Source organism: Komagataella phaffii, chromosome 2, assembly GCF_000027005.1.
Source record: "Komagataella phaffii GS115 chromosome 2, complete sequence".
In the NCBI taxonomy this organism is placed as follows: Eukaryota; Fungi; Ascomycota; class Pichiomycetes; order Pichiales; family Pichiaceae; genus Komagataella; species Komagataella phaffii.
The window spans coordinates 2,151,742-2,174,384 of NC_012964.1; the positions used below are offsets into that span (position 1 = coordinate 2,151,742).

The 22,643-nt window shown below is 41.0% G+C and overlaps 13 protein-coding genes across 13 annotated transcripts; 8 read left to right on the forward strand and 5 right to left on the reverse strand.

Moving 5' to 3' along the window:
- Positions 1-16: 16 nt before the first annotated feature.
- PAS_chr2-2_0124 (uncharacterized protein) lies at positions 17-1,075 on the reverse strand (the record flags this gene model as incomplete). The annotated part of the gene is made up of 1 exon (XM_002492037.1): positions 17-1,075. The coding sequence occupies one exon, from the start codon at positions 1,073-1,075 to the stop codon at positions 17-19; it is 1,059 nt and encodes a 352-aa protein (XP_002492082.1).
- Positions 1,076-1,442: 367 nt separating this feature from the next.
- Positions 1,443-1,842, forward strand: PAS_chr2-2_0123 (Hypothetical protein; the record flags this gene model as incomplete). The annotated part of the gene is made up of 2 exons (XM_002492038.1): positions 1,443-1,632; positions 1,691-1,842. The coding sequence occupies 2 exons, from the start codon at positions 1,443-1,445 to the stop codon at positions 1,840-1,842; spliced, it is 342 nt and encodes a 113-aa protein (XP_002492083.1).
- Positions 1,843-2,505: 663 nt separating this feature from the next.
- Positions 2,506-3,936, reverse strand: PAS_chr2-2_0122 (Mitochondrial matrix protein; the record flags this gene model as incomplete). The annotated part of the gene is made up of 1 exon (XM_002492039.1): positions 2,506-3,936. The coding sequence occupies one exon, from the start codon at positions 3,934-3,936 to the stop codon at positions 2,506-2,508; it is 1,431 nt and encodes a 476-aa protein (XP_002492084.1).
- A 153-nt stretch (positions 3,937-4,089) lies between these two features.
- On the reverse strand, positions 4,090-4,404 carry PAS_chr2-2_0121 (uncharacterized protein; the record flags this gene model as incomplete). The annotated part of the gene is made up of 1 exon (XM_002492040.1): positions 4,090-4,404. One exon carries the CDS (start codon positions 4,402-4,404, stop codon positions 4,090-4,092), a length of 315 nt encoding a protein of 104 aa, XP_002492085.1.
- A 403-nt stretch (positions 4,405-4,807) lies between these two features.
- On the forward strand, positions 4,808-5,986 carry PAS_chr2-2_0120 (Hypothetical protein; the record flags this gene model as incomplete). The annotated part of the gene is made up of 1 exon (XM_002492041.1): positions 4,808-5,986. One exon carries the CDS (start codon positions 4,808-4,810, stop codon positions 5,984-5,986), a length of 1,179 nt encoding a protein of 392 aa, XP_002492086.1.
- Positions 5,987-6,143: 157 nt separating this feature from the next.
- PAS_chr2-2_0119 (Conserved protein required for assembly of subunits of mitochondrial F1F0 ATP synthase) lies at positions 6,144-7,121 on the forward strand (the record flags this gene model as incomplete). The annotated part of the gene is made up of 1 exon (XM_002492042.1): positions 6,144-7,121. The coding sequence occupies one exon, from the start codon at positions 6,144-6,146 to the stop codon at positions 7,119-7,121; it is 978 nt and encodes a 325-aa protein (XP_002492087.1).
- A 52-nt stretch (positions 7,122-7,173) lies between these two features.
- Positions 7,174-9,831, reverse strand: PAS_chr2-2_0118 (Hypothetical protein; the record flags this gene model as incomplete). The annotated part of the gene is made up of 1 exon (XM_002492043.1): positions 7,174-9,831. One exon carries the CDS (start codon positions 9,829-9,831, stop codon positions 7,174-7,176), a length of 2,658 nt encoding a protein of 885 aa, XP_002492088.1.
- A 737-nt stretch (positions 9,832-10,568) lies between these two features.
- PAS_chr2-2_0117 (Hypothetical protein) lies at positions 10,569-11,354 on the forward strand (the record flags this gene model as incomplete). Its single annotated transcript, XM_002492044.1, has 1 exon — positions 10,569-11,354. The coding sequence occupies one exon, from the start codon at positions 10,569-10,571 to the stop codon at positions 11,352-11,354; it is 786 nt and encodes a 261-aa protein (XP_002492089.1).
- Positions 11,355-11,588: 234 nt separating this feature from the next.
- On the forward strand, positions 11,589-12,349 carry PAS_chr2-2_0116 (ER associated glutathione S-transferase capable of homodimerization; the record flags this gene model as incomplete). Its single annotated transcript, XM_002492045.1, has 2 exons — positions 11,589-11,638; positions 11,689-12,349. The coding sequence occupies 2 exons, from the start codon at positions 11,589-11,591 to the stop codon at positions 12,347-12,349; spliced, it is 711 nt and encodes a 236-aa protein (XP_002492090.1).
- On the reverse strand, positions 12,339-13,940 carry PAS_chr2-2_0115 (Boron efflux transporter of the plasma membrane; the record flags this gene model as incomplete). The annotated part of the gene is made up of 1 exon (XM_002492046.1): positions 12,339-13,940. The coding sequence occupies one exon, from the start codon at positions 13,938-13,940 to the stop codon at positions 12,339-12,341; it is 1,602 nt and encodes a 533-aa protein (XP_002492091.1).
- Positions 13,941-14,155: 215 nt separating this feature from the next.
- Positions 14,156-15,286, forward strand: PAS_chr2-2_0114 (Protein of the endoplasmic reticulum, required for GPI-phospholipase A2 activity; the record flags this gene model as incomplete). Its single annotated transcript, XM_002492047.1, has 1 exon — positions 14,156-15,286. One exon carries the CDS (start codon positions 14,156-14,158, stop codon positions 15,284-15,286), a length of 1,131 nt encoding a protein of 376 aa, XP_002492092.1.
- A 1,174-nt stretch (positions 15,287-16,460) lies between these two features.
- Positions 16,461-18,038, forward strand: PAS_chr2-2_0113 (Inositol 1-phosphate synthase; the record flags this gene model as incomplete). The annotated part of the gene is made up of 1 exon (XM_002492048.1): positions 16,461-18,038. One exon carries the CDS (start codon positions 16,461-16,463, stop codon positions 18,036-18,038), a length of 1,578 nt encoding a protein of 525 aa, XP_002492093.1.
- Positions 18,039-18,277: 239 nt separating this feature from the next.
- PAS_chr2-2_0112 (Hypothetical protein) lies at positions 18,278-22,507 on the forward strand (the record flags this gene model as incomplete). Its single annotated transcript, XM_002492049.1, has 1 exon — positions 18,278-22,507. One exon carries the CDS (start codon positions 18,278-18,280, stop codon positions 22,505-22,507), a length of 4,230 nt encoding a protein of 1,409 aa, XP_002492094.1.
- Positions 22,508-22,643: the final 136 nt, after the last annotated feature.

Here is a 22,643-nt window from a genome sequence, read left to right on the forward strand (position 1 = left end):
CGAAATAGATATATACTCATACACTTTGTGCAACAGAGACCTCTGTTTTAGTAGTCTCTTCAGTTTTGTGGTTGTCAACTGCTTGGTCCTCAGGGGATTGGGGTTCGTCGTTACCAAGACGCTCTTCTAATACTTTTAAGGCTACCTGTCGTCTTCTTTCTGCAATATCTCTTGATTGAGAAGTTTTATTGATTCGTCTAATACTCCTCAAGTTGCCAGATTCTCTCTCATCGTCATTGAACCCTTTGATTAGGCCAAAAAGGATTAGCAAATGATAGAATATGCGACACAGTGGTTTCAAATATTTGTGAAGAGGAGCGGGAAAGAACTGCATGAAATTGAACGTATCAGACGCATCACCTTGAATTGAATTTTTGGTGTTGTCTGGTAGAACATCGTTGATAACGTTGAGTCTTTGGTAAAATCGTAGGTAAGTCCATGAAACTAGGAAACTATTCCAAATCGGTAGAAATGGAGTTAACTTCTGCAAAACGATCGAAATAAACAGCGACAAAACCAGTACAATAAAAGGAATCTGTTTTACCCTAAGGTTTAGGAATTTCACTTGATGCTCAGGAGAGTACTGCTTGAGTACGACTAGAAAAGGCATCAAAAATACAAAACTTCCATGATTGACAGGCACCAAAGGATCGTAACTACTGCTAGCAGTAGCCACAATGACCTTGATCAGACAAGTGAATAAATTGGTAAAAAATGCTGACACTAGCAAATACGTGATGGTTTCACTAAAGCCAGCACTGAAAAATTGTATACCGTCAACATTCTCCTCTAAATTCCACTGTTTCTCTGTGTAAGCAGTTCCAAAAAAGATATTAGCAGCACCTATGAGGAATTGAATGATATTAACATCAGTAAATGCACCAGTGATAAACGTCCATGGGAAAATAAAACTCGTCTTTGGAACTAGTTCCAACATAGGGATAACTATATCCCTTACGCTTTCACCACTGTTCCCCAAACTTTTAGATTTCAGCACGTACGCGGTGAAACTAAAAAAGATAAGTATTCCTACGAATAGTTCAACAACTATTGTCACATGAATTCCTTTCAACATGATCTAGGTTTGGTGTGGTATTAAATCATTAGAGGAATTGCTGGTGCTTTGGTAGGTGGTGTTCATGGTAGTGTACCGCCCCAAATTTCACATTGCATGCAAAGACAATGCACAACAAGAAACAACAGAAACGAGTCTGGTAAAGGATATTGACGGGACCGGATTCTGGGCTACTTAGGAATGTAGTTAATATCTATGGAGTCAGAACTTGAAGTAAATAAATACCTTTAAACAGTTATGATTCGGTTGAAGACAATATTCCTTCCCTTCCCCAGACTCTCGCGAACCCTTCTAGATGTATCCTGCGCTGTATCTTCCTTGCTAGTTAATCCAGTAGTAGCCTTCTTGGAACTTTGCGAATATAAAAATGAGTTCAGATAAAGATCGAAAGCCGTCGCTTCCTGCTCAACTATCGGATGAGCAAAAGAAAATCAACCATATACAAAGCGAACAAAGACGAAGAGAGCAGATACGGTCTACCTATGACAAATTGGTGGACATCGTGCCAGATCTAACTACAAAGGAAAACCGATCAGAGTTATCAATTTTAACGAAAAGTAAGTATTCCATAAAGCAAAGAACGTAGGGTTTACCAAGATTGTACTAACTTTCCAGCCAGCTCATACATTAGGAAGCTAAGGGAGGAAAACGAGAGATTGCTAGACGAAACAAAGAAACAAGGCATAGATCCGGAGGCTGTGATCAATGAGATCAATTTCAAATATGATGAGAAGAATGCTACTGCTAAGAGGGAGGAGATGAAGTGATTTTAATTTGACTTGGGCCGTTTTCTTTGTTCTTAGGAACAGTTAATACTCAGGTTAGTATCACATGCGAATAGTTTCGATGTTCGTTTGGCACCTACCGAAAATCCTACCCGTTCTGCCAATAATATCACGAGTTACTGTCTCACTCAACACATAAGGTTACTTTTTTGCAATTGGCCAGCTACATAGAAGAATTTGTTAGGTTTTAGTGTTAATAATACAATTCGCCTGATGAACTTCTCCACGGTCAACGTCACGCGAACTATCAACTCATCTCTACAACATATCTCTGTTGTATGTCTTCTAGTACCACCCAACCAACCGATGATTTTGAGACAACAGCAACAGAATTAGGCGATGCATTCTAGGTTATAAAATTTGCTACGGGATACATTATCATTTTATGTTAACCGTTTGAAGAAACGAAAACGAGTGCATTCTGGTCCATCTAAACTAGTAGATAATATGTATACAAGTTGCCTAGTTAACAGATGTCAACTCGGTTGCCTCCTTCACTATATGTTTTCCTATTCCAATTATTCATACCCCAAATAACAACTGCTAAATCCGGTACTTGATAAACTACAGACGCCTGGTCTGGTTTCATTCCTGTTGTGTGAATCAGCTGGTCATACAGGCATTATTAAAAAGAGCAAACCTAAATCACTCAAATGCATCTTCTGGCCACCAATCAGGAATAAAAACTTTCACACCAATTGTTTTTCCATCAACCTTAGTATCTAGGATGAATTCGTTATGTCCGATAGAATTGTCAGGCGTTATGTGTTTCAAGTTTACCAGCGCAAGACCAATATTCTTTTCCATATGAAGAAGCTTTCCAACTTCGGATCTCTTCCGCTTAGATGCTCTTTTGGTGGGAGAATTTCCGAAAGGTGATGTAGCAAACGGGGTCTCTTCCTGTGGTTGCTCAGCTTCACTTTCATTTTCGTTAATAATCTTAATATCCCGACATGATTTGAGTAAAGGCTCAAAATTGTCGCCCTCAATAGAAATCGTGTCTTTCAAGGATTCCTTATCAATGGTAGTCAGATCATACAGCTTGATAGGCATGATACGTTTTCTGATTATACCAGTGGTATAGGTTCTAGTGGTTAGTTCTTGCCCGACGTAACATCCTTTTTCGAATGAGATCCCATTTGTGAAATCCACATTAAGTTCAAACGGTAACACTGAATGTTCCATATCTAAGTCAGCAGGCTCTACAATACCGTTGATTATACGACGCAGTTTATATTCTGAGGAATTGCTGGCCATATGAATTTCATCAAGATTACGTAAAGGCGACAGTTGGGATAGTTCAAGAGCAGTTCCAGTGACTAGCTTTAAGCCAAAATAGGGTGATCTATTGTCAATGGCAAATCCTTTCACGTCATCACTGTAGGAATCCAACAACGCCCTTGATCTGATAAACTCTTGCATTGAAATATTGGCTGTTTCGGGATCTGTGGAAGTAGCATTATTGAAAAAGGTATTTTGAATCTTATAAATATAGTTTTCAAATATCTCTTTCTCACTATAAATATACCAACTTTTCAATTCTGGTTTGGTAAGTTTTATCTTAGCCGTCAATTTGTGCATGTTCATCATCATAAAAAGCTGGTTCGTTATTTTATGGTCAACTTCTACCAGATATGACGGCTCACTTGTATCAGAATCTTCCATAATTAAAGGCGTGGGGTAAATAAAAGCATCAGAGAACACTCTGCCTCGGGAGTTTAAAAATAGGGTATAGAGCCCATCCCGTCGGATCCCTAGTTTCATGGGATCTTCGTCGCTTAGATAGGAATCTTCGTGCAATATTCCCCAATTTGTTTCCTTAATTTCTTCTGGAGTTAATTGAATCTGTTTGGCCAATATTCCTTCCAGTTGCAAGTCTTTGTTGGTGATTGTGTGCTGATTTTTCTTGGTAAACGTTGGCAAAAGCATCGTTGTAATCAAGCCGTTAAGAAATTCCGTCGAATCTGGACCTTGCACCTGGATAAAACCTTTATCTAATCGAGCTACCTTCGTAGAGTATGTCCTATGTAAAAGGGCACTGAAGCAAGTCCTAACATATGGCAGTCGTACCGTCATTTTGCCGAGCGGTTGACGAGAGAATACCCTACAGTAACGCATAAATGATAGTGTTCGCTGTTTAGCTGTTGATTATGTAAGTAAGAAAATGCTATATATGGACGAGGAATCCGTGTTCTCTCTATCTTTCTGTGTCTTGACATGTTCGAATCATTAGTCACTATCTTCATCAACACCCTCATCCAATAACCGCCTTTCAACGTCCAGATCTGCTTCATTAGATTGACTTTTCATCCTTTCTGTGAGAAAAACATTTATATCATCTTGTAAGGTAGTCAATTGAGAGCGTAGTGATCCCATGGCATTCTTGGACGCTTCAGAAGGCGCATCTCTATCTACTGCACCGGCTTGCAAAACATGATCACTTGGTCCGGTAGTTTGACCGTTGGTGGTATGTTCGACAGTGCAGTCAACGATAAAATCCTTTTTCAAATCGGGTGACTCGTATTTAGCAAAAGGAGTCAACATTTGAAGATATTGAAAACCCGTTTAAAGATGGACAGAACAAAACAAAATGTTCCCCGGAAAATTATAGTTAGCCAGGTTTGTTTTACTTAATTCCAGCATATAATTTAAGTTGGTGTTCGAGAAATGTTAGATGCCTATTCATATCGAAGTGATCCAACAAGTATTCTCAGAAAAAATACGACGACCAACAAGCCGACCAACGTTAAGGCCAATCCTTTCTAAACCGATAGGCGCTCTTCCATAGGAACTAAGTTTCGACAGTCAATTCATCACTTGAAAGGAATATTTCCTCTCCATAATGGAGGCTACACCAGTATATCGGTAGTTGCACGACCTTCCTTTGAAATTTTTTTCTGTCAGTAATCGTTGGTTCCCTCTATCAACAGACATACACAACCCAATAATGTTGAACATAGTTGTGGACGGAACTATTGAAGACTCCATTTACGAGTATGGAGTTGTTTTGGACACGCTGCTAAAATCGAAGCCAAAGTACGATGAACTATTTCACAATGTCACAGAAGCTGGTGAGGAGTTATCTTCCAAAGTTACAGAAACTTTGGATAGCTTCTACCTATTGGATGATAGACAATTTGAGCCCATTTTCAACTTAGCATTTCATCTTCTGACCTCATCGAACTCTGATATTGAGTCTGTTTTGGAAAAAACCCAATTGGTTAACAAAATTGTTCAAATTGAAGAGAAAGTTCAACAAGAAGATTCCAAGAGCCGCAAGCTTATTGAACCCACATCACTAGTCTCTGTTTTGACTACCGTATTCAACTCGCTTCCAGAGAATTCTGCTACAAGATTGGACCTTTTAAATGCTATTGTCGGTCTTTTGGAAAGAAATAAGCTTCAGTATCTGATTACTCCCACCTTACTGGACATATTCTATGAAAGTGCAAAAGCTCTTGGAACATCTGAATCAAGCAGTGAAGTACTGTTTAACCTGTATCGTGTTGGAAACATCTCGGATGTTTCCTTCGTCAAAAAAGTCATTCTTAATTTTTCAGTCGACGTCAAACACATAAACGAGTTCTTAACTGACGCCCTAAATAATGAGAAGTTGTTAGACTTATCTGAGTACATCAATATAGAGAAGGTCTCGTCCGCTGATTCTGCTCTTTTGGATTTATTGAAGATTTATACGTCGGTGGACTTGGAGGCCTTCAACAAGTTCGATTTTACAACCGTTCCAAGTGTTAACAAATCTGCAGTTTTGTCTAAACTTCACTCTTTGGTTATTGCTCAACTAGCTTCTGCCAACTCTACGTTGAAATTTGCTGATATTGCTTCTGCTTTGTCTGTAGAAAGAGAAGCTGTTCCAGACTTTGTCATCAACACAATCTACATGGGATCTATACAGGCCAGGATAGATCAACCTAACGAACTTGTCTACATCAATAAGGTTAATATCTTGACAGCATTTGATTTGGCACAGTGGGAGGCTGTCCGAGCCTCCCTTCAGGCATGGAAAGGTTGTTTGAATGAAGTTAGATCAAACATAAACAGCAACAAAAAGAACAAGTTTATTCAACAGCAAAGAGATCAGAAAGAGAGAGATAGAGAGGAGGAATAAATAGTGAACAGGTTACTAGTAACGTGATAGTAGGAATAAACTTCGTAGTAGGCACTTACTGTTAGCTTTTTTTGTCTCCCTTCGCGAATTGCCTTTCAAGGTGGGAGGATCAACTCTTGTCATTATTGTTTCGTCCCAGTCAAACTGTTCTAGAAAAATGTCCTATCTATTGAAAACTAATCTTACTAGAAGTATAAGGTTCTTTTCAACTGGAAGAGCTATTAGGTATGCTCAGCCGCTAGCAACTGAACCAAGTATAGAAACAAATGCACCCTCTGAAACGAATAGGCTGGAGAAAACTTTGCAAACCTTCTGGGAAAAAGTTGATGTTGCGAAAGAGAAGGATGGGTTTCATGTCCGTTTGGATGGCAAGTCTTTGAAAACTCCTCTTGGGAACCAGCTAGTTATTCCTTCTGCTAAAAAGTCTTTGGCCTATATGGTTTGCAATGAATGGAAGAACCTTTCGAATTTGAAGGTTAAGCCACATAGCGTCCCCCTTACTTCGCTGAGTACTAGAGCAATTGATTTGGGTATATCTCATGCTGTCCAAGATTTGGAGGCATTAACCAAGCTTGGAAATATAGAAGATATCAAGACCGACCTTTTGAGATACCTGGATACTGACACCGTGTTGATCTTCTCGCCCAAAGAAGACTGTGATGGAAAATTGAGACGAGCTCAAGAAGAGATGTACAGGCCTTTAATTGCTTCAATGGAGTCCTATTTACAGCAATTTGCAGAAAACTCTTCGGAGAAGATAACCTTGAACTTTTTAGACTCGGATACTGATGGATTTAGATCGAATTACCAGAATGAAGCCACTAAAAGAGCTGCGCTTAATTGGATGAATAAATTAAACGTTTGGGAATTGGTGGCTTTGGAAAAAGCTACACTGACTGCTAAATCTTTTCTCTGTGGCGTTGCTATTGTTAGAGCCAACAATAAGACTTTAACTGATAACGAAGCTCCAATGGATTTGGAGTCTATTGCTAGAGCTGCTTCGTTGGAAGTAATATACCAGACTGAAAGATGGGGCGAGGTAGAAGACACCCATGATGTTGATAAAGTGGATTTGAGAAGGAATTTGGCTGCTGCTGCCTTGGTGGCATACGAGTTACCGATTGATGAAAACTGACCTAATCTGTAAATAGGGTAATTATAGGAGTGAAAAATGCTGATTTATACAATTATGTACTTACAATATCGTAGAAATGTCTAGTTGTGCTTTTGTTCTTGAACTGTAACGTTAATGGTTCCTCCAAACCCAGTTTGACTGTTGTAGGAGTCAACAACTCGACACAGGAACCTGGAAAAATTGTCTGAACGTTTGTTCCATCTACTACCAACTTGAAGAAATCTGGGGATTTTACCAACGAGTAAAGAAACAAACGTCCCTTGATGTTGTTCACTGCTACCTGGAAATTCTTCAGTAACAGTAACTCAAATGATGGCTTTGATTTCAGAGAGTCATAAGAACTGGAGTTGCTGTTGAAGAAACTGTCTTGCGGAGAAACCAATGAAACTGCTGAAGAGTTACGGGATTTGGGTATGACAATATTCAAATTGGGTTTTCCTAGAGACAAAATGTCTTCGTTTATGGCGCTGATGGATGTCATAGAAGTGGCGGCTGTTCCAGCTTCGGAAAAGTATGCTGATGAGGCTGATGAATCATGCGACATAAATGATAATTTGCTCTTCAAAGCTGGCTGAAGCTGATGTTGAGGGTCCTCTAATAGGGGTCGAGTTATTGAACTCAACAAAGAGTTGAGCGCTTTGGAGGACTGACAACGTATCAGATATTTATTATACTCCGATTGCAGAGAAATATCCAGTCCCGAGAAACTGGAAGCTTTCACCTTATCGGAAGAAAGTGAGATCATCATTGAGGGCATTTCTTCTCCCTTCTCATATGCTAAGAAATAAGATTGCTTGGATAATACATTAACCTTTATAGTCAGAGTATTTCCCTCTGGATCAACATTCTCCCATAAATTATTCCTCCATACGCAAATACGGGCTTGGGTGGTAATTATTGGTATAGAGTGTGTAAGGAAATGTTCCTCCTCTTGGGTTAATCTCTCATCTGTATATGGTAACTCATCTGTGGATTGGGCAAATGGGCCTTGCAACTGCATCTGAGGTTTGGAGACAATTGTTTCAGTATCATTGGCGCTGACGCCGTTGCAAGTCTCCGTGGCCTTTAAAGTGGTAAATGTCGTGGTTGTACCCAGTGTTGTATTGGATTGGTTTTGTTGCTCATAGATGGATTCTGATTCCGTGTGAGGGAGGTCTGATACAATTGGTTTGTTCAAAGAATCTGTGGTGTCAATGTACAACGATTTTAGTTGATTGGGTTTCTCTTTCTGTGACTTCTTTGATAACGTAAATGCACTGAAAAGAGATTTTCTTCTGGACTTTTTAATTGAATCGTTCTTGGACACCGCCTCAATGAATGGTTTGTACTGAGCAAAAGCTGAAAGATCAACTTTGGGTGTTGTGCATTCTGTTTTATCAGAAACATCATCCGGACTGGTCTCTGGAGTAGTTGGAACTTCAATCTCTCTCAGCTCGTCTTTTGTTTCAGATGGCTTGGTATCAGCCGAACTAACGTATATAATCGGTTTGGTTTCAGAAGCCTTCTTTTCAAGGGTGGTTCTTTCGAAAACAAAAGTTTCATCTGGCATTGGCTCTTTGACCTCCGAAACTTCCGATGTATCTTCAGTTGTTACAAGACCCTTCAAATTCAGGTTTCTTGAATATGGATGTGGTATCTTAACCTCAGAACTGGCACTTGTAGGAGAAAGATTTCGGGATTGGTGTAACTCTGACTTTATTGGTGGTAAGGCCTTGTTGTTGAATGAAGACTCACTTGCAGGAATGAAAATAGAAAGTCCTTTGAAGTTGCTAGCACTTGCAACAGTTGGCGCAGTAAAAAAATCATGGGATATCTTGGCCCATTTGTCAGTCATATAAGAGTTTTTGAAAGAAACGGTTAAGTTAATATGCGGGTTAGTAGCATGATCCAAAACAATAAAATTTTCTGAGATTTTTCCCAGCTTTAAGCTGTGTTTAGTGAATGGTGGGAAGAGTAATGAAGAGTTAGCCTCTTCCAAATTACATAGAGCAATTTGTTCCAATGAATCAGAACTGGGGTACTTTACTCCGATGATTTCTATTTGGTAATCAAACGTCCCATGCTCTGGATGGGATAGTCTCAATTGAGCGGTATCTCTGTGTCTGATGTTATGAGAATCAAAGGTAGCACCGACGACAGCCATGGACTCCAGACATTTAACATTACTGAAGTCAATCGAGTGAAACTTGGAGTTATGTCTTTCCGATTCATCTTTCTGTCTTGCAGCCTGGAGTAGTCCATCAAGTGCCTGTTTCAAGTATCCCAATCTCCAAGTTGAACATTCTGAGAGCTTCGAAATGAACTTCTGCAAATATCTTATCCTAACTAATGGTCGCCTTTTCAAATGTGCTTCAGAAGCAAGCTGGTGGGTGTCCTGGTGGAACCATTGTATATAAGAGCTGTAAACTTTCAGCATTTCGTTCAGCCAATCAAGAAAACTTGATAATTGTAAGTCGATCTGGGATCGGGTTTGGTCCAAACAGAGCTGAAGATCTTCATGTTTTCTCAACAATTGCAAGGTTACTTCGTGTAATTTCTTTCCCTTTTCCAGTTGCTGCTCCATTTGTTGGTCTCTTACTCCCTGGTCGAACAGTCTAGAGTCTTTAACCACATTAAGTTTGCAACACTCTTCTAATCCCCTCAGGTGTGACAGATATTCGGCTTCTGTTTTGCACAAATCATGTACCAAATAAGTTCTGACCTTTTCCATGACCGGCTGCTAGAAACACTCAACAGGAAAAACACTCTGCTAAGTCTTAAGAGAATAGTTCAAGAAGTGTATCCAGTGGTATTGATATTGGGGTAAGATAGAAAGGTACACACTCCTGGCAGAGGCGCGTCAAACACGTAGACACGTTGAAAAACTGCAAACGAGCATAAAGGAGAAAAAAACGCGCTGACGTGACATGTCAAAAGGGATGAAGGGGGAGCAACTCGACGGATAGAGGATGGGACGCTGTTAGCGGCACGAAACCCTGTAAGATGTAGGGGTTTTCGTTGTAACAGAAAAGAATAAATTGAACGATGATACAAATAAGAGTGGATTGTAAGAGTGGATATGCATATCATTTGTTTGGTTAGATCTTGAGATTTTCCAAAAATAGAACAGTCTTGCACTACAAGCTCCAGGCACTAAACGTCCCTCAAACTCATTCCTCTTCGCATCGGCGTTCACTTCCAAAACAGTTAGTACAATTAGAATGTTCTGTACCAAACAGTCTTATTTTGGAGGAGAATCTGCTCATTTACCCGATCGGGCAGTAAGTATACCCGATTGGGATTCATGGGGGAATTAAACATGCATTGTTGGAAGTTATAGTGTGACGCAAGAGATTTACCCAATTAGGAAAGATAAACTAAGGGAAAACTTAGACAAGATTTCACCTGTCATTTAAAAGACCACATTTGTGCCTTTTTTACCTCACAACTTTCGGTCCAAAAGAAATCATGAAGTTGTTTCACTTACTAGCGGCATTGTCTCTGAGTGTTTCTGTTCTTGCAGACACTAGTAACACTCACAACAAGGCTATTTTGGCCACTTTTGTCACAGTTACAACTACCGAATACCTCAATGGTACCCCAACAGGTAGCTTGACAGAGAACACCCCTTCTGGATTAGCACCAAGTGTTTCTAGAGAAGAGAGCACTTACGTGACCACCTTATTCAGCAATGGCCAACCATACACCACAGTTTCACAAACGATTCTGCCACAAATAGTAGTTGCTCAAACTGTGTACCAGACCGTCACGGTCGACCTTGCTACAGTTTCCGGATATGGATCTCAAGCTGATTCTGAAAGTGCAAGTGCAAGTGCAAGCGCTAGCGGATCTGCTAGTGTTACCTCCAGCGGTAGCGAAAATTCCTCTGAGTCGTCGGGGTCCTCTCAAGCATCTAACAGTGGTAATTCTGGGTCAATTGGCTCGTCTTCCACCTTCCATAACTATTCGTCGTCATTTGGTTCCACTTCTTCGTACAGTTCTTCCACATTATCCCATGGAAATTCCAGTACCATTACAACATCGAGCGGACGATTTCAAAACTCAACAACGATAACTTCCAGTTCGTTCACGACTTCACATACTGGTCCAGCTGATTCTGGCTCCAACTCAGGATCAGGTGTCAACTCTTCTTCTACTACTATCTCAGACTCAAACCCTGACAATGCGGGTTCAATTGGCACCAGATTTTCACCATATCTTATATTAATGTGTTTGGCAATGGCTTTGATATGAATAGAATACGATTTGCATACCTTAAATTTCAAAATGAACTATATACATATTTACCGATTCTAAAATTATCATTCGTTAGTTAATCACTAGAAGTGCCATTTTATTTCCCCTTCAGGCGAATTTCATCGTGGTTAGATGTTACGGGTTATTTGCTATCCCAGTCTCGAAATAAAAAACTGCTCCGCAATCTACTTACATGCCTGCGCCTTGCTTCCTTACTCCTTAGCAATAGTCATGTCAACACCCAAAATCGTCACATCGTCGCCAAAGATTATAGTACACTGGTAAGTGAAAACATTCGTCGAATGCTCAATTGAACCTTACTAACATACAGGCTCAATCAATCTAGAGCAAATTACATTATCTGGTTTCTGGAAGAGCTAGGGCTAACCTATGAAGTCAAGGTTTATGAACGTGACAAAAACATGCGAGCTCCTGAAGAGTTGAAAAAGATTCACCCCCTGGGAAAGTCACCAGTGCTGGAGGTTGATGGAGAAATTCTGGCTGAGAGTGGTTACATGATGAGCTACCTGTTGAAAAATTATGATAAGGATTACAGATTAACACCAAGCTCTATTGCCCTTCAAAACAAAGTTGATTATTATCTACATTACTCAGAGGGATCGTTTCATCCCCCTGAAGTGATGTTGGTCGTGCTGAATGTCACCAGGAAAAAATTGCCCTTTGGAATTAAATTCCTTGGAGGCAAGATCCTGGACGCAATAGCTGATAACTACGCCCTTCCAGAGGTCGTAACCCATCTGAACTACCTTGAAAACAACCTTGAAGGCCAAGAATACTTTTGCGGAGATAAATTGAGTGCTGCTGATATCATTCTATCGTTTCCTTTGCGCAACTCTCTCAAGTTGCTACGAAACCCTGAAAGAGAGAGAAAGAATTATCCTAACGTTCTTGCCTGGTTAGATCGTATCTCTAAAAGAGAAGGATACAAAAAGGCCCAAGAAATGGATAAGGAACACCCAGCTAAATTTTAGTTTCCCTGTGTAAGTTTTGTAAGATGAATGCACTTGCCGCGTGAGTATCTAACATTTCCAGTTGATCTGGGGGAAAGATCCTGTCAAAAAATGTAGCAAATATAGCAAAAAACATCAACACCCCTGGAAAGCCAATAGCCCCTCTTGTACAAGTTATTCCAAATTCACAAGCAAAAGCGATTAATTCAAAAATAACAAACAAGATGAGCCACTTCCGTTCAATCTTGCTAAGCTTGGCTTGATATTCAGTAGGATTCAACCTTATAGTCTCAGGATCAGTAAATAGAAATCGAAGTTTGTTGGTTACTTCATTCCCATTCAGCCCACTGAGACCCATGATCCAAAACAGGCCTGCTAAGACACTTTGAGGAACATTTCCCAAAACTATCAACAACGGCCTAGCCATCATCCCAAGAGTGAGTAGCCCTTGGGCTATATTTGTGACCCTTTGCTCAACCATACCTGTCACTATATCAACCCCAGATTCGTAGTCGTGAGTTTTTATGCATAGAGACGACGAATGCAGCGGAGCTTGTGGTATAAGTCCGTTAGGTGCAGGGATACCTAGAATCCCTGAAACGCCAGTAGTAATCCCCAATAAAAAGTAATCCCAATGGAATGATGAGGGCTTGGTCACTGGAAATTGGTGTGCTTGGCACATTAAAGATGAAACATTATGATCAAAATAGAATAGAAATGTCAATAGAAGTGCAAAAGGAAGTGCTAGAAATACATCTCCGACGGTACAACCTTCCCAGAACCTTATGAACCAATCGGATCGTCTTCCCTCAAAAGTTGGTCGAAACGACTGGGAAATGGGTAGAGTTTCAAAGTCGATATTATTCAGATATCCGCCAAAATGAATGAATCCCGAAAAGAATACTACCGACAAGGGTAGTCCATAATCAGAGAAAATTTTCCGTACTACTGGCTTAATGTAATGTGAATCGGTGCCAAAGAATACTGAGGCCAAACCAAATATGCACATCAATAGAGCCACCATTACAGAGGCAAAACCCTTCGCATAGTCCCCATCAGCAAACTGTCTTGTCAAAATTTGAATTCCTTTCTGAATATAGATGCAATTAATGAAGAACCCGAATACGTCACAAGAGTACATGGTGATGTACCTTATGTAATTAACGGTATTGAAGATTGCTAAAATGAAATGCATTAACGTACTCCAAAGGCAAACCCAACACATGAAAGAAAAATAGTCAACATCTCTATCCTTTATAAGATCATAAACTGTAAAGTTGAAGATTGCAATAGGACCTGTCACTCCAACTATGCATAGAGGTTGTCCACTAAATAGTCCAAATACGATTCCTCCCATGGCAGAACTCATGAGCACTTCGTTCAAGCCATAAGAGTTATCTGTGTGGTCAAACATATCTTGGGCAAATGCGATTGCTGGTAGCAAATTCGTAAAGAAAATGTACACAGTAGACGGAATCACTCTGTAGTTGATAGCATCTGAATAATCTGAGCGAAGGTAGGGGAGTCTATTCCGGATATCTGTTATAATCCCTTGCCCGATACGTTTGTAGTGGAATTTTTCCCTTATTTTGACCTTCGGTAGATTGCTCATGATTTCAAGTATGCCTTTTAAAGTTTATGGCCGGAGTATTTATGGCTTTTCACCTGATGGGGAGCAAAACGAAGGTACATTAATTACTCTTGGCGCTGAATTGTTTTCAGTGCGGAGGATCGCCCTATCGCGATCCTCGTGGGCCTGAGACACCTTAGATTTGAAAAGCATCGATCTACTATAAAGGTTCTTCCTACTGGCTTCTTCCACGTGATATGCTGAAGAGACAGTGTATAGCCTTTGCTTTCATAATCAATTGCATATTAGTTCTGGGCTCACCCGGTGATAGACTTCCCAAGTTCAAAGAATGTGTGAAGAGATGTGATATTCTAACGTGCGGGAATTCCCAAGGATTCAACAATCCCTCTAAGCAAGAGCTAAGGAGTTGGAAGAAAGAACAGCTGAAAGAAGGATTGTTTCAAGAACTACCCCTGGACTGGTCTTTGCAACTACTAGGGTGGGAATGTTTTCCAAATTGTGATTATCAATGCCAGAGATTGGTTACAGAGGATCGAAGAGCCAAAGGAGAAAAAGTACTACAGTTTCATGGAAAATGGCCCTTTGTTCGGGTATTTGGAATCCAAGAGTTCTTCAGTACAGTATTTAGTATCGCCAATTTTGTCCCCAACTACAGAGGCTATAGAATGTTGAGGAGAAATTATAGATATGAACAGGTGAAGGGGAATACCGAAATTGTCAATTTATTGTGGGGTTATTTGATCATATCATTGGTATCACTGGGAGCTTGGACTTTTTCTGCTATTTTTCATTTGAGAGATACGTGGACCAGAGAGAAACTGGACTATTATTTTGCCGGGGCCACTGTCTTGAGTGGATTTTATGGGATATTTTGTCGAGTCTTCCGATTGCACCAAATCAAGGCTAACACCAAACGTCGTTTATTTGCCATTTTTTTGATTTGTTGTTACATTGGTCATATCACAAGGCTTACATTAAACTGGTCTTATACATACAATATGCAAGCGAATGTGCTGTGTGGGTTTCTACAGAATATAGGGTGGACCTACCAATCACTTAACACGTTTGTGTATCAGAGCGAAACAAAGAGGGGAAGTGCAAGTAAGAAACACATAGTAAAAAGGATAGCAGACGCATTGCGCAGAGATTTCGCCAATCCTGAGGTTAATTGGACTCTCCTCCCGATTGTGTTGGTAACTTCTGTATGTTTTGGGATGTCATTTGAACTGCTCGACTTTGCTCCTCTGGGCGACTTGTTAGATGCTCATGCCATTTGGCATTTTGTTACCATATGGCCAGCGTACTACTGGTATCCGTACATGATAAAAGATATTAACTACAACATAAAGCAGTCCAAACTCAAATAGCTTACAACATTGAAAGATGCCCAGGAAGGTTTGCTATTTGATTGGGTCGCTGAGGAGTTTCAATAATGATCTTCAGCCATGTGAATGGGCAATAGTACGATTTTCAGTTACTGAAAACTCACTTGTGACAATAGAAGAAGACATTGCTATTATAGCTGTTCGAAGGATAACTAAAGGTCTGGTCATTTCTAATTTAGAGGTTATCGACCTTTTTTAACGTGTTAATATGAGTGATCATGATAGCATCACTAGAGAAAGTCCTTCAAAGAAGTATGCACTTCAAACGCAATGAAATCAAAACGGTAGTCTTTTGCTTCAGATCAAGTGTATAAAACGTATCTGCAAGAAGAGTTTTACATAACTTTAGGCATAGGTACGAAATGATGTAATATACTAGATTCCGAGGCTGCAACTTTTCATCTCGGTTTTCAAGGTTCCAATTTCGATATAAATATATGTGATCAGGTTCAACAATATTGGCCAATCAAGCAGTTGTAGCAACAATATGAAGGCAGTGTTATCTGAAGAAGCACCAGTTGAAAGCGACAGACTTTTGAGCAACTAAAGTAACCACCTATTTATACAGCTCCTTGCACGCTCTATTGCTTGTACACTCTTGAGCGTACATAGAGATGACATAAGCACACGACGACAACTTGATTAACACCGAAAAAATGGCCCGGGAATACCTGCTACTTAATTGGGTAATTGAATTCCGATTACCAAATTTGGTACGTTGTTACAGCCCTGGTTACTGAAAAAGGAAACATTTTGTCGTGATTTTCGGCAAGTCTCCGTTGTGGACCCCATGGGTCGAGGTGGTAGCCTGCATGAATTGAATTAATTGAAACAGCAAAACAACCCAAGTGGGAACTATGCTGTTTAAAAGTTGGAATCCTTTGATTAAAATATCACCGCTGTAAAACTGAGCTCTGAACGATTCGATTGGTATATATATCATGTCCAAACTAATCCCTACGAGTAAGTATTCAAGGCGCAACTAGGAATCATCTGGACGCGCCTCAAATCATTTGCGTACATATTTTAATTTTGTTGAGTCGATTTGTTTTGTAACATATGGGATCGAGGAGATAAGCTGTAAATGTATAAATAGGGATCCTTTTCTCTTCTTGCCTCTTATCCTTTGTGCTCAATCACTTAATAAACTTTAATCATGACTATTCAATACACTCCTAAAGTCCAAGTCAACACTGACAAGGCAAGATACACCGAGAATGAACTGCTTACCGACTACACCTATGAGAACACTATAGTTGAAAAGCAAGCTGACGGTACTTACAACGTCACTCCAACTTCCCTGGACTTTGAGTTCAAGGTTGACTTGAAGACACCAAAGACGGGTTTGTTGCTGGTAGGTCTTGGTGGTAACAATGGTACCACCTTGGTTGGTTCCGTGTTAGCCAACAAACACAATATATCCTTTGAGACCAAGACGGGTATTCAGCAGCCAAACTACTATGGTTCTGTTACACAAGCTTCTACTGTTAAGTTGGGAATTGACAGCAATGGTAGAGATGTCTACGCCCCTTTCAACTCTTTGTTACCATTGGTTCACCCCAATGACTTTGTAGTTGGAGGTTGGGATATCAGTGGCCTTGATTTGGCCTCCTCTATGAGAAGATCTCAAGTCTTGCAACCAGACTTGGTCAGAAAGTTGGAGCCTTACATGAAGGATATTGTTCCTCTGCCTTCTGTCTACTACCCAGATTTCATTGCTGCTAACCAGAACGAAAGAGCCGACAACTGTTTCAATAGAGAAGGCAAAGATGGAGAAGTTTCTACCAAGGGTAAATGGTCCCACGTTGAGCGCATTAGAAGTGACATTGCCGAATTCAAGCAGAAGAACGACTTGGACAAGGTTATCGTCCTTTGGACTGCCAACACTGAGAGATATGCCGAGCTGATCCCAGGTGTCAATGACACCGCTGAGAACCTGATCAAGGCTATCAAAAACGACCATGAGGAAGTCTCTGCTTCTACAATTTTTGCTGTTGCTTGTATTTTGGACAAGATTCCTTACATCAATGGTTCCCCACAGAACACATTCGTACCAGGATGCATCGAGTTGGCTGAAACCGAAGGTTCTTTCATCGGTGGTGACGATTTCAAATCTGGACAGACCAAGCTCAAGTCTGTGCTGGCACAATTCTTGGTAGATGCTGGTATTAGACCAGTCTCAATCGCATCTTACAACCATCTTGGAAACAATGACGGTTACAATTTGAGTGCACCACAACAATTCAGATCCAAAGAAATCTCCAAGGCTTCAGTCGTTGATGACATGATCGAGAGTAACGAGATTTTGTACAATGAGAAGAACGGAAATACCATTGACCATTGCATTGTCATCAAGTACATGAAGGCCGTTGGTGACGACAAAGTTGCCATGGATGAATACCATTCCGAACTGATGCTGGGTGGACACAACACCATCTCTATCCACAATATTTGCGAGGACTCACTACTGGCCACTCCATTGATCATTGATCTGGTTGTAATGGCTGAATTCCTTTCCAGAGTTTCTTACAAGAAGAAGGGTGATGCTGAATACGAATCTCTACACTCAGTCCTCTCATTCCTCAGTTATTGGTTGAAGGCTCCACTGACTAGACCAGGATACCAGGCTATTAACGGATTGAATAAACAAAGGGCCGGATTGGACAATTTCTTGAGAATGCTAATTGGTCTTCCAACTCAGAATGAGCTGAGATTTGAGGAGAGATTACAGTAGTTATTTTTGTATTATGTAAGGTAGCCAAGCCCTGAATATCATAGAGGCTTTTTAAACCTATCGCCCCTGCCGACGCTTATCTGAGCGGATCTAGAATCTGAGACCGTTTTGTTCGCTACCGCGGATCGCCCCGCGCTCCAATATCTGCTATCAGTTGCTGTAGTAGTCCATCCAGTGCTAGATATGATAATGATACAAAGTTGTTTTTTTTTCCCACTAGAATTCTTCACTAGCAAAGGATGACAACAACAGTGTATGGAAAGTTAACACCGTCGTCTTCGGACTCGTCGATGGATCACCAGAAGTCCAAATTGTGGACTATGGACACTACCCCACAAGATATAACCGTCGTCCACCCATATCTCTCTCATATTGCTTTTAGTAATACGCTTAAGTTTTACCTTAATGGCCGTTTGATGGTCGTGAAGAACCCCAATCCTGAGGGAACATTGCTTGATTTCATTAGAACTCAAGCGAATCTTACTGGAACGAAACTATGCTGTTCAGAGGGCGGCTGTGGTGCATGTACAGTGACCGTCGCTGAATTCGACCAGGAAAAGTCGACCATCAGGTATCAAGCAGTCAACTCCTGTATCGTACCGCTTATTTCAGTCGATGGCAAGCATCTGATAACTGTAGAGGGGATAGGATCAACAAATGATCCTCATCCAGTTCAAGAGCGGATGGCTAAATTTCACGGATCGCAGTGTGGATTCTGTACACCTGGAATTATTATGAGCATGTATGCTTTATTGCGAAGCAAAAATGGCACAGTTTCCATGGAGGAAGTTAGCGAAGCTCTAGATGGAAATTTGTGTCGCTGTACCGGTCTGATACCCATCCTCGATGGCCTGAATAGTTTTGCCTATGACAGTGAGCATTACAACAAAATCAAACAGTATCCAAAGGATGCCAGCTTTGTATGTTCGAAGGGTGCTGACTGTTGCAGGAATAAAGCAAACAAGGACGGTGAAACCGAATCGAATTCTAACCCAGACATGGAGATCGACATGACTGAACTCTTCTCCCCGGACGGGCTCTCTTTGAAATCCTATGATCCAAAAAGAGATTTGGCATTTCCTCAAAGGCTGCAGCAGATGCCAGTACAACCAAAATTTTATGGTAATGAATACAAAGTCTGGTTCAAGCCTACAACAAAAGCTCAGCTATTGCAGGTCAAAGCCATATACCCAAAGTCCAAGATTGTAGCTGGTGCGTCAGAGGTTCAAGTCGAAGTGAAAATGAAAGCTGCTGACTACAAAGTAAACATATTTGCCAATGATATTAAAGAGCTCAAAGGCTGGGAGTATCAGGATGGTTTTGGGTTGACCGTTGGAGGAAACATATCCCTTTCCGATTTAGAACATGTTTGTGGAAATTTAAGCAAGAAGCTCGGTTCAAGAGGAATGGTCTACGGTTGCATCAACAAACAGTTGAAATATTTTGCCGGGAGACAGATTAGAAATGCAGGAACACCTGCGGGCAATATTTTCACTGCCTCTCCAATTGCGGATTTGAATCCCGTGTTAGTTGGAGCTAGATCTATTGTGACCACGGAAAAGCTTGATGCTTGTTCTGACAAGATTACAGTGGAGTCATTTGACCTCTCTGATAATTTTTTCACAGGTTATAGGCAACACAAGCTGGATCCAGAGAGCGTAATCACTAAAATATTCATCCCAGAAACTAAAGATAATGAATATATTTCCTCCTTTAAACAAAGCAAAAGAAAAGATGATGACATTGCCATAGTTTCCGCTTGTTTAAGAGTTCAACTCGATGACTTGGGAAATGTAGTGGACTCAACACTTGCTTACGGAGGTATGGCGCCTATGACTACTACTAGCAAGAATACTGAATCATTTATTCAAGGTAAGAGTATTTTTGAAGAATCCTTCCTGCAAGGTGCCATTGAGGCTCTTGATAAGGACTATCCATTACCGTATAGTGTTCCTGGAGGAATGGCTACGTATCGAAGAACCTTGACATTTTCATTTTTCTTCAAATTGTGGCAAACAATGTTGAGAGAATTTCAACCAACCGATCTGGATGCATTAATGAAACCAGCGTCTAGCCTTTGCGATGTAGACTCAAATCAAGAGGTTACCAGAAATTTTCCCCGTGGTACAAGGGATCTAACTACTCCATTTGAAGAAGGCTCCATTGTTGGAAAACCAGTGCCACATTTATCTGGTTTAAAGCAAGCTAGTGGAGAAGCTGTTTATGTTGACGATATCCCACCTCATCACAACGAACTTTTTGCTGTGAATATCACTTCTGCCCGACCCCATGCTAAGATATTATCTGTCAACTACGATGAAGCGTTGGAAGTCGAAGGTGTTATGGGATATGTGGATATCAATGACGTGCCATCGAAACATGCTAACCTTTATGGTCCTTTGCCATTCGGTAAGCAGCCATTCTTTGCGGATGGAGAAGTGTTCTACGTTGGACAGACTATTGCTGTGATCTTGGCTCGTGATAGGGAACGTGCTGCTGAAGCAGCTAGAAAGGTCAAAGTTGAATACGAAGATCTTCCGAATATTATCAGTGTCGAAGATGGTGTTGAACAGAAGTCATTTTTCCCTGATTCCCGTAAATATGAAAAGGGAGACACTAAAGCTGCTTTCGAAGAGTCTGATTATGTGTTTGAAGGTCAGGTTCGAATGGGAGCTCAAGAGCACTTCTACTTTGAGCCACAAGGGTGCTTGGTGGTACCTGAGGAAGATGGGGAAATGAAAGTTTACTCGTCTTCGCAGAATCCAACAGAAACACAGGAATATGCAGCTCACATCACAGGCGTCCCTATTAATCGAATTGTAGCCAGAGTCAAAAGACTAGGCGGAGGGTTTGGTGGTAAAGAGTTGAGTCCTGTCTCCTATTCTTCAGTTTGTGCCCTGGCAGCCAAGAAATTCAAAAGTCCTGTACGAATGATATTGTCCAGAGGAGAGGATATGATGACTTCAGGCCAAAGACATCCCTTCCTGATGAAGTACAAAATCGGTGTCAATAAGGACTACAAATTCACTGCAGTAGAGGCTACCCTGTATGCAAACGCTGGCTGGAGTATGGATTTGACAAGGGGAGTTGTTGATCGAGCCGTGTTTCATTCCTTAAATTGCTACTTTATTCCAAATGTCGTTATCGAAGGAATACCAGTCATGACCAACACTGCTTCAAATACTGCTTTTAGGGGATTTGGGGCCCCGCAAGGAATGTTTTTGGCTGAGTCAATGGTAACAAGAGTCAGTGAAGAGTTGCGGGTAAATCCAGACGTTATTCGGGATCTCAATTATTTCAAAGTTGGGCAGACAACTGGATACAAACAACCTATAGATGAGGATTTCACTGTTCCTGAACTTGTGCTTCAAAACAAAAAAGAAGCGAAGTTTGATCAACTCGTAGAGGAGGTGAAGGAATTCAACAGTAAATCCAAATGGATCAAAAGGGGTATTTCTCATATCCCCACTATGTTTGGAGTCTCATTTGGAGTATTATTTCTGAACCAAGGAGGAGCACTACTTCACATTTATCAGGATGGGTCGGTGCTGGTATCTCATGGTGGTGTTGAAATTGGCCAAGGTCTTAATACCAAAATGACAATGATTGCCGCCAAAGAGTTGGGTGTTCCTTTAGACAAATGTTTTATAAGTGAAACTTCCACCCAAAGTGTTCCCAATACGTCGGCAACTGCAGCATCTGCAGCCTCCGATTTGAATGGTATGGCAGTGAAGAATGCTTGTGACAAACTCAATGAAAGGCTATCTCCTGTGAAAGAAAAGCTAGGAGACTCGGCCACATGGGAGGATATTATTCGAACAGCTTATCTTGACCGAATTTCTCTCTCTGCAACTGGATTCTACAAAACTCCAAAGATTGGATATGTGTTCGGGGATCCAAACCCCAAGCCTGCATTTTTCTACTATACACAGGGCTCAGCAATCAGTGTAGTCGAAGTCGATACTTTGACTGGAGATTGGTCATGCCTAAGCTCCCATATTAAAATGGACCTTGGGAGGCCGATAAACCATGCAATCGACACATATCAAATAACGGGCGCATATATGCAGGGAGTCGGACTTTGCACAATGGAGCAAAGTCTCTGGCTGCGTAACAATGGGCGCCTCTTTACAACCGGGCCTGGCGCTTACAAAGTGCCTGGATTTAGAGATTTGCCTCAAAAATTCCACGTTTCTATTCTCAAAGACCGCGAGTTCAAGCATCTAGACACAATATGGAGATCCAAAGGCATAGGTGAACCGCCTCTGTTCTTGGGATTCAGCGTTCATTTCGCACTACGTGATGCTATAGCAACTGCTAGAAGGAGTCAAGGCATCGAGGAAGGGTGCAATGGCCTACCCTTCAGAAGTCCATTGACCACAGAACGTATCAGAACCATGATGGCTGATCCTATTCTTTTGGCGGCTCAAGTGCCCGCCGAAGGCAATGAGTGGTTCATTGAGGCCTAGAAGTGTTGTGATTATTTTATTTATTTAATTTATTTTTGCCTTTCAATTTTTTATTTTTCGGCTGCCACCCTAGCGCGCGCTCGCACTAAAGGCTACTTCTCCGTCTCCAACCCAGCGAGACGGACTCCAAAGTTCC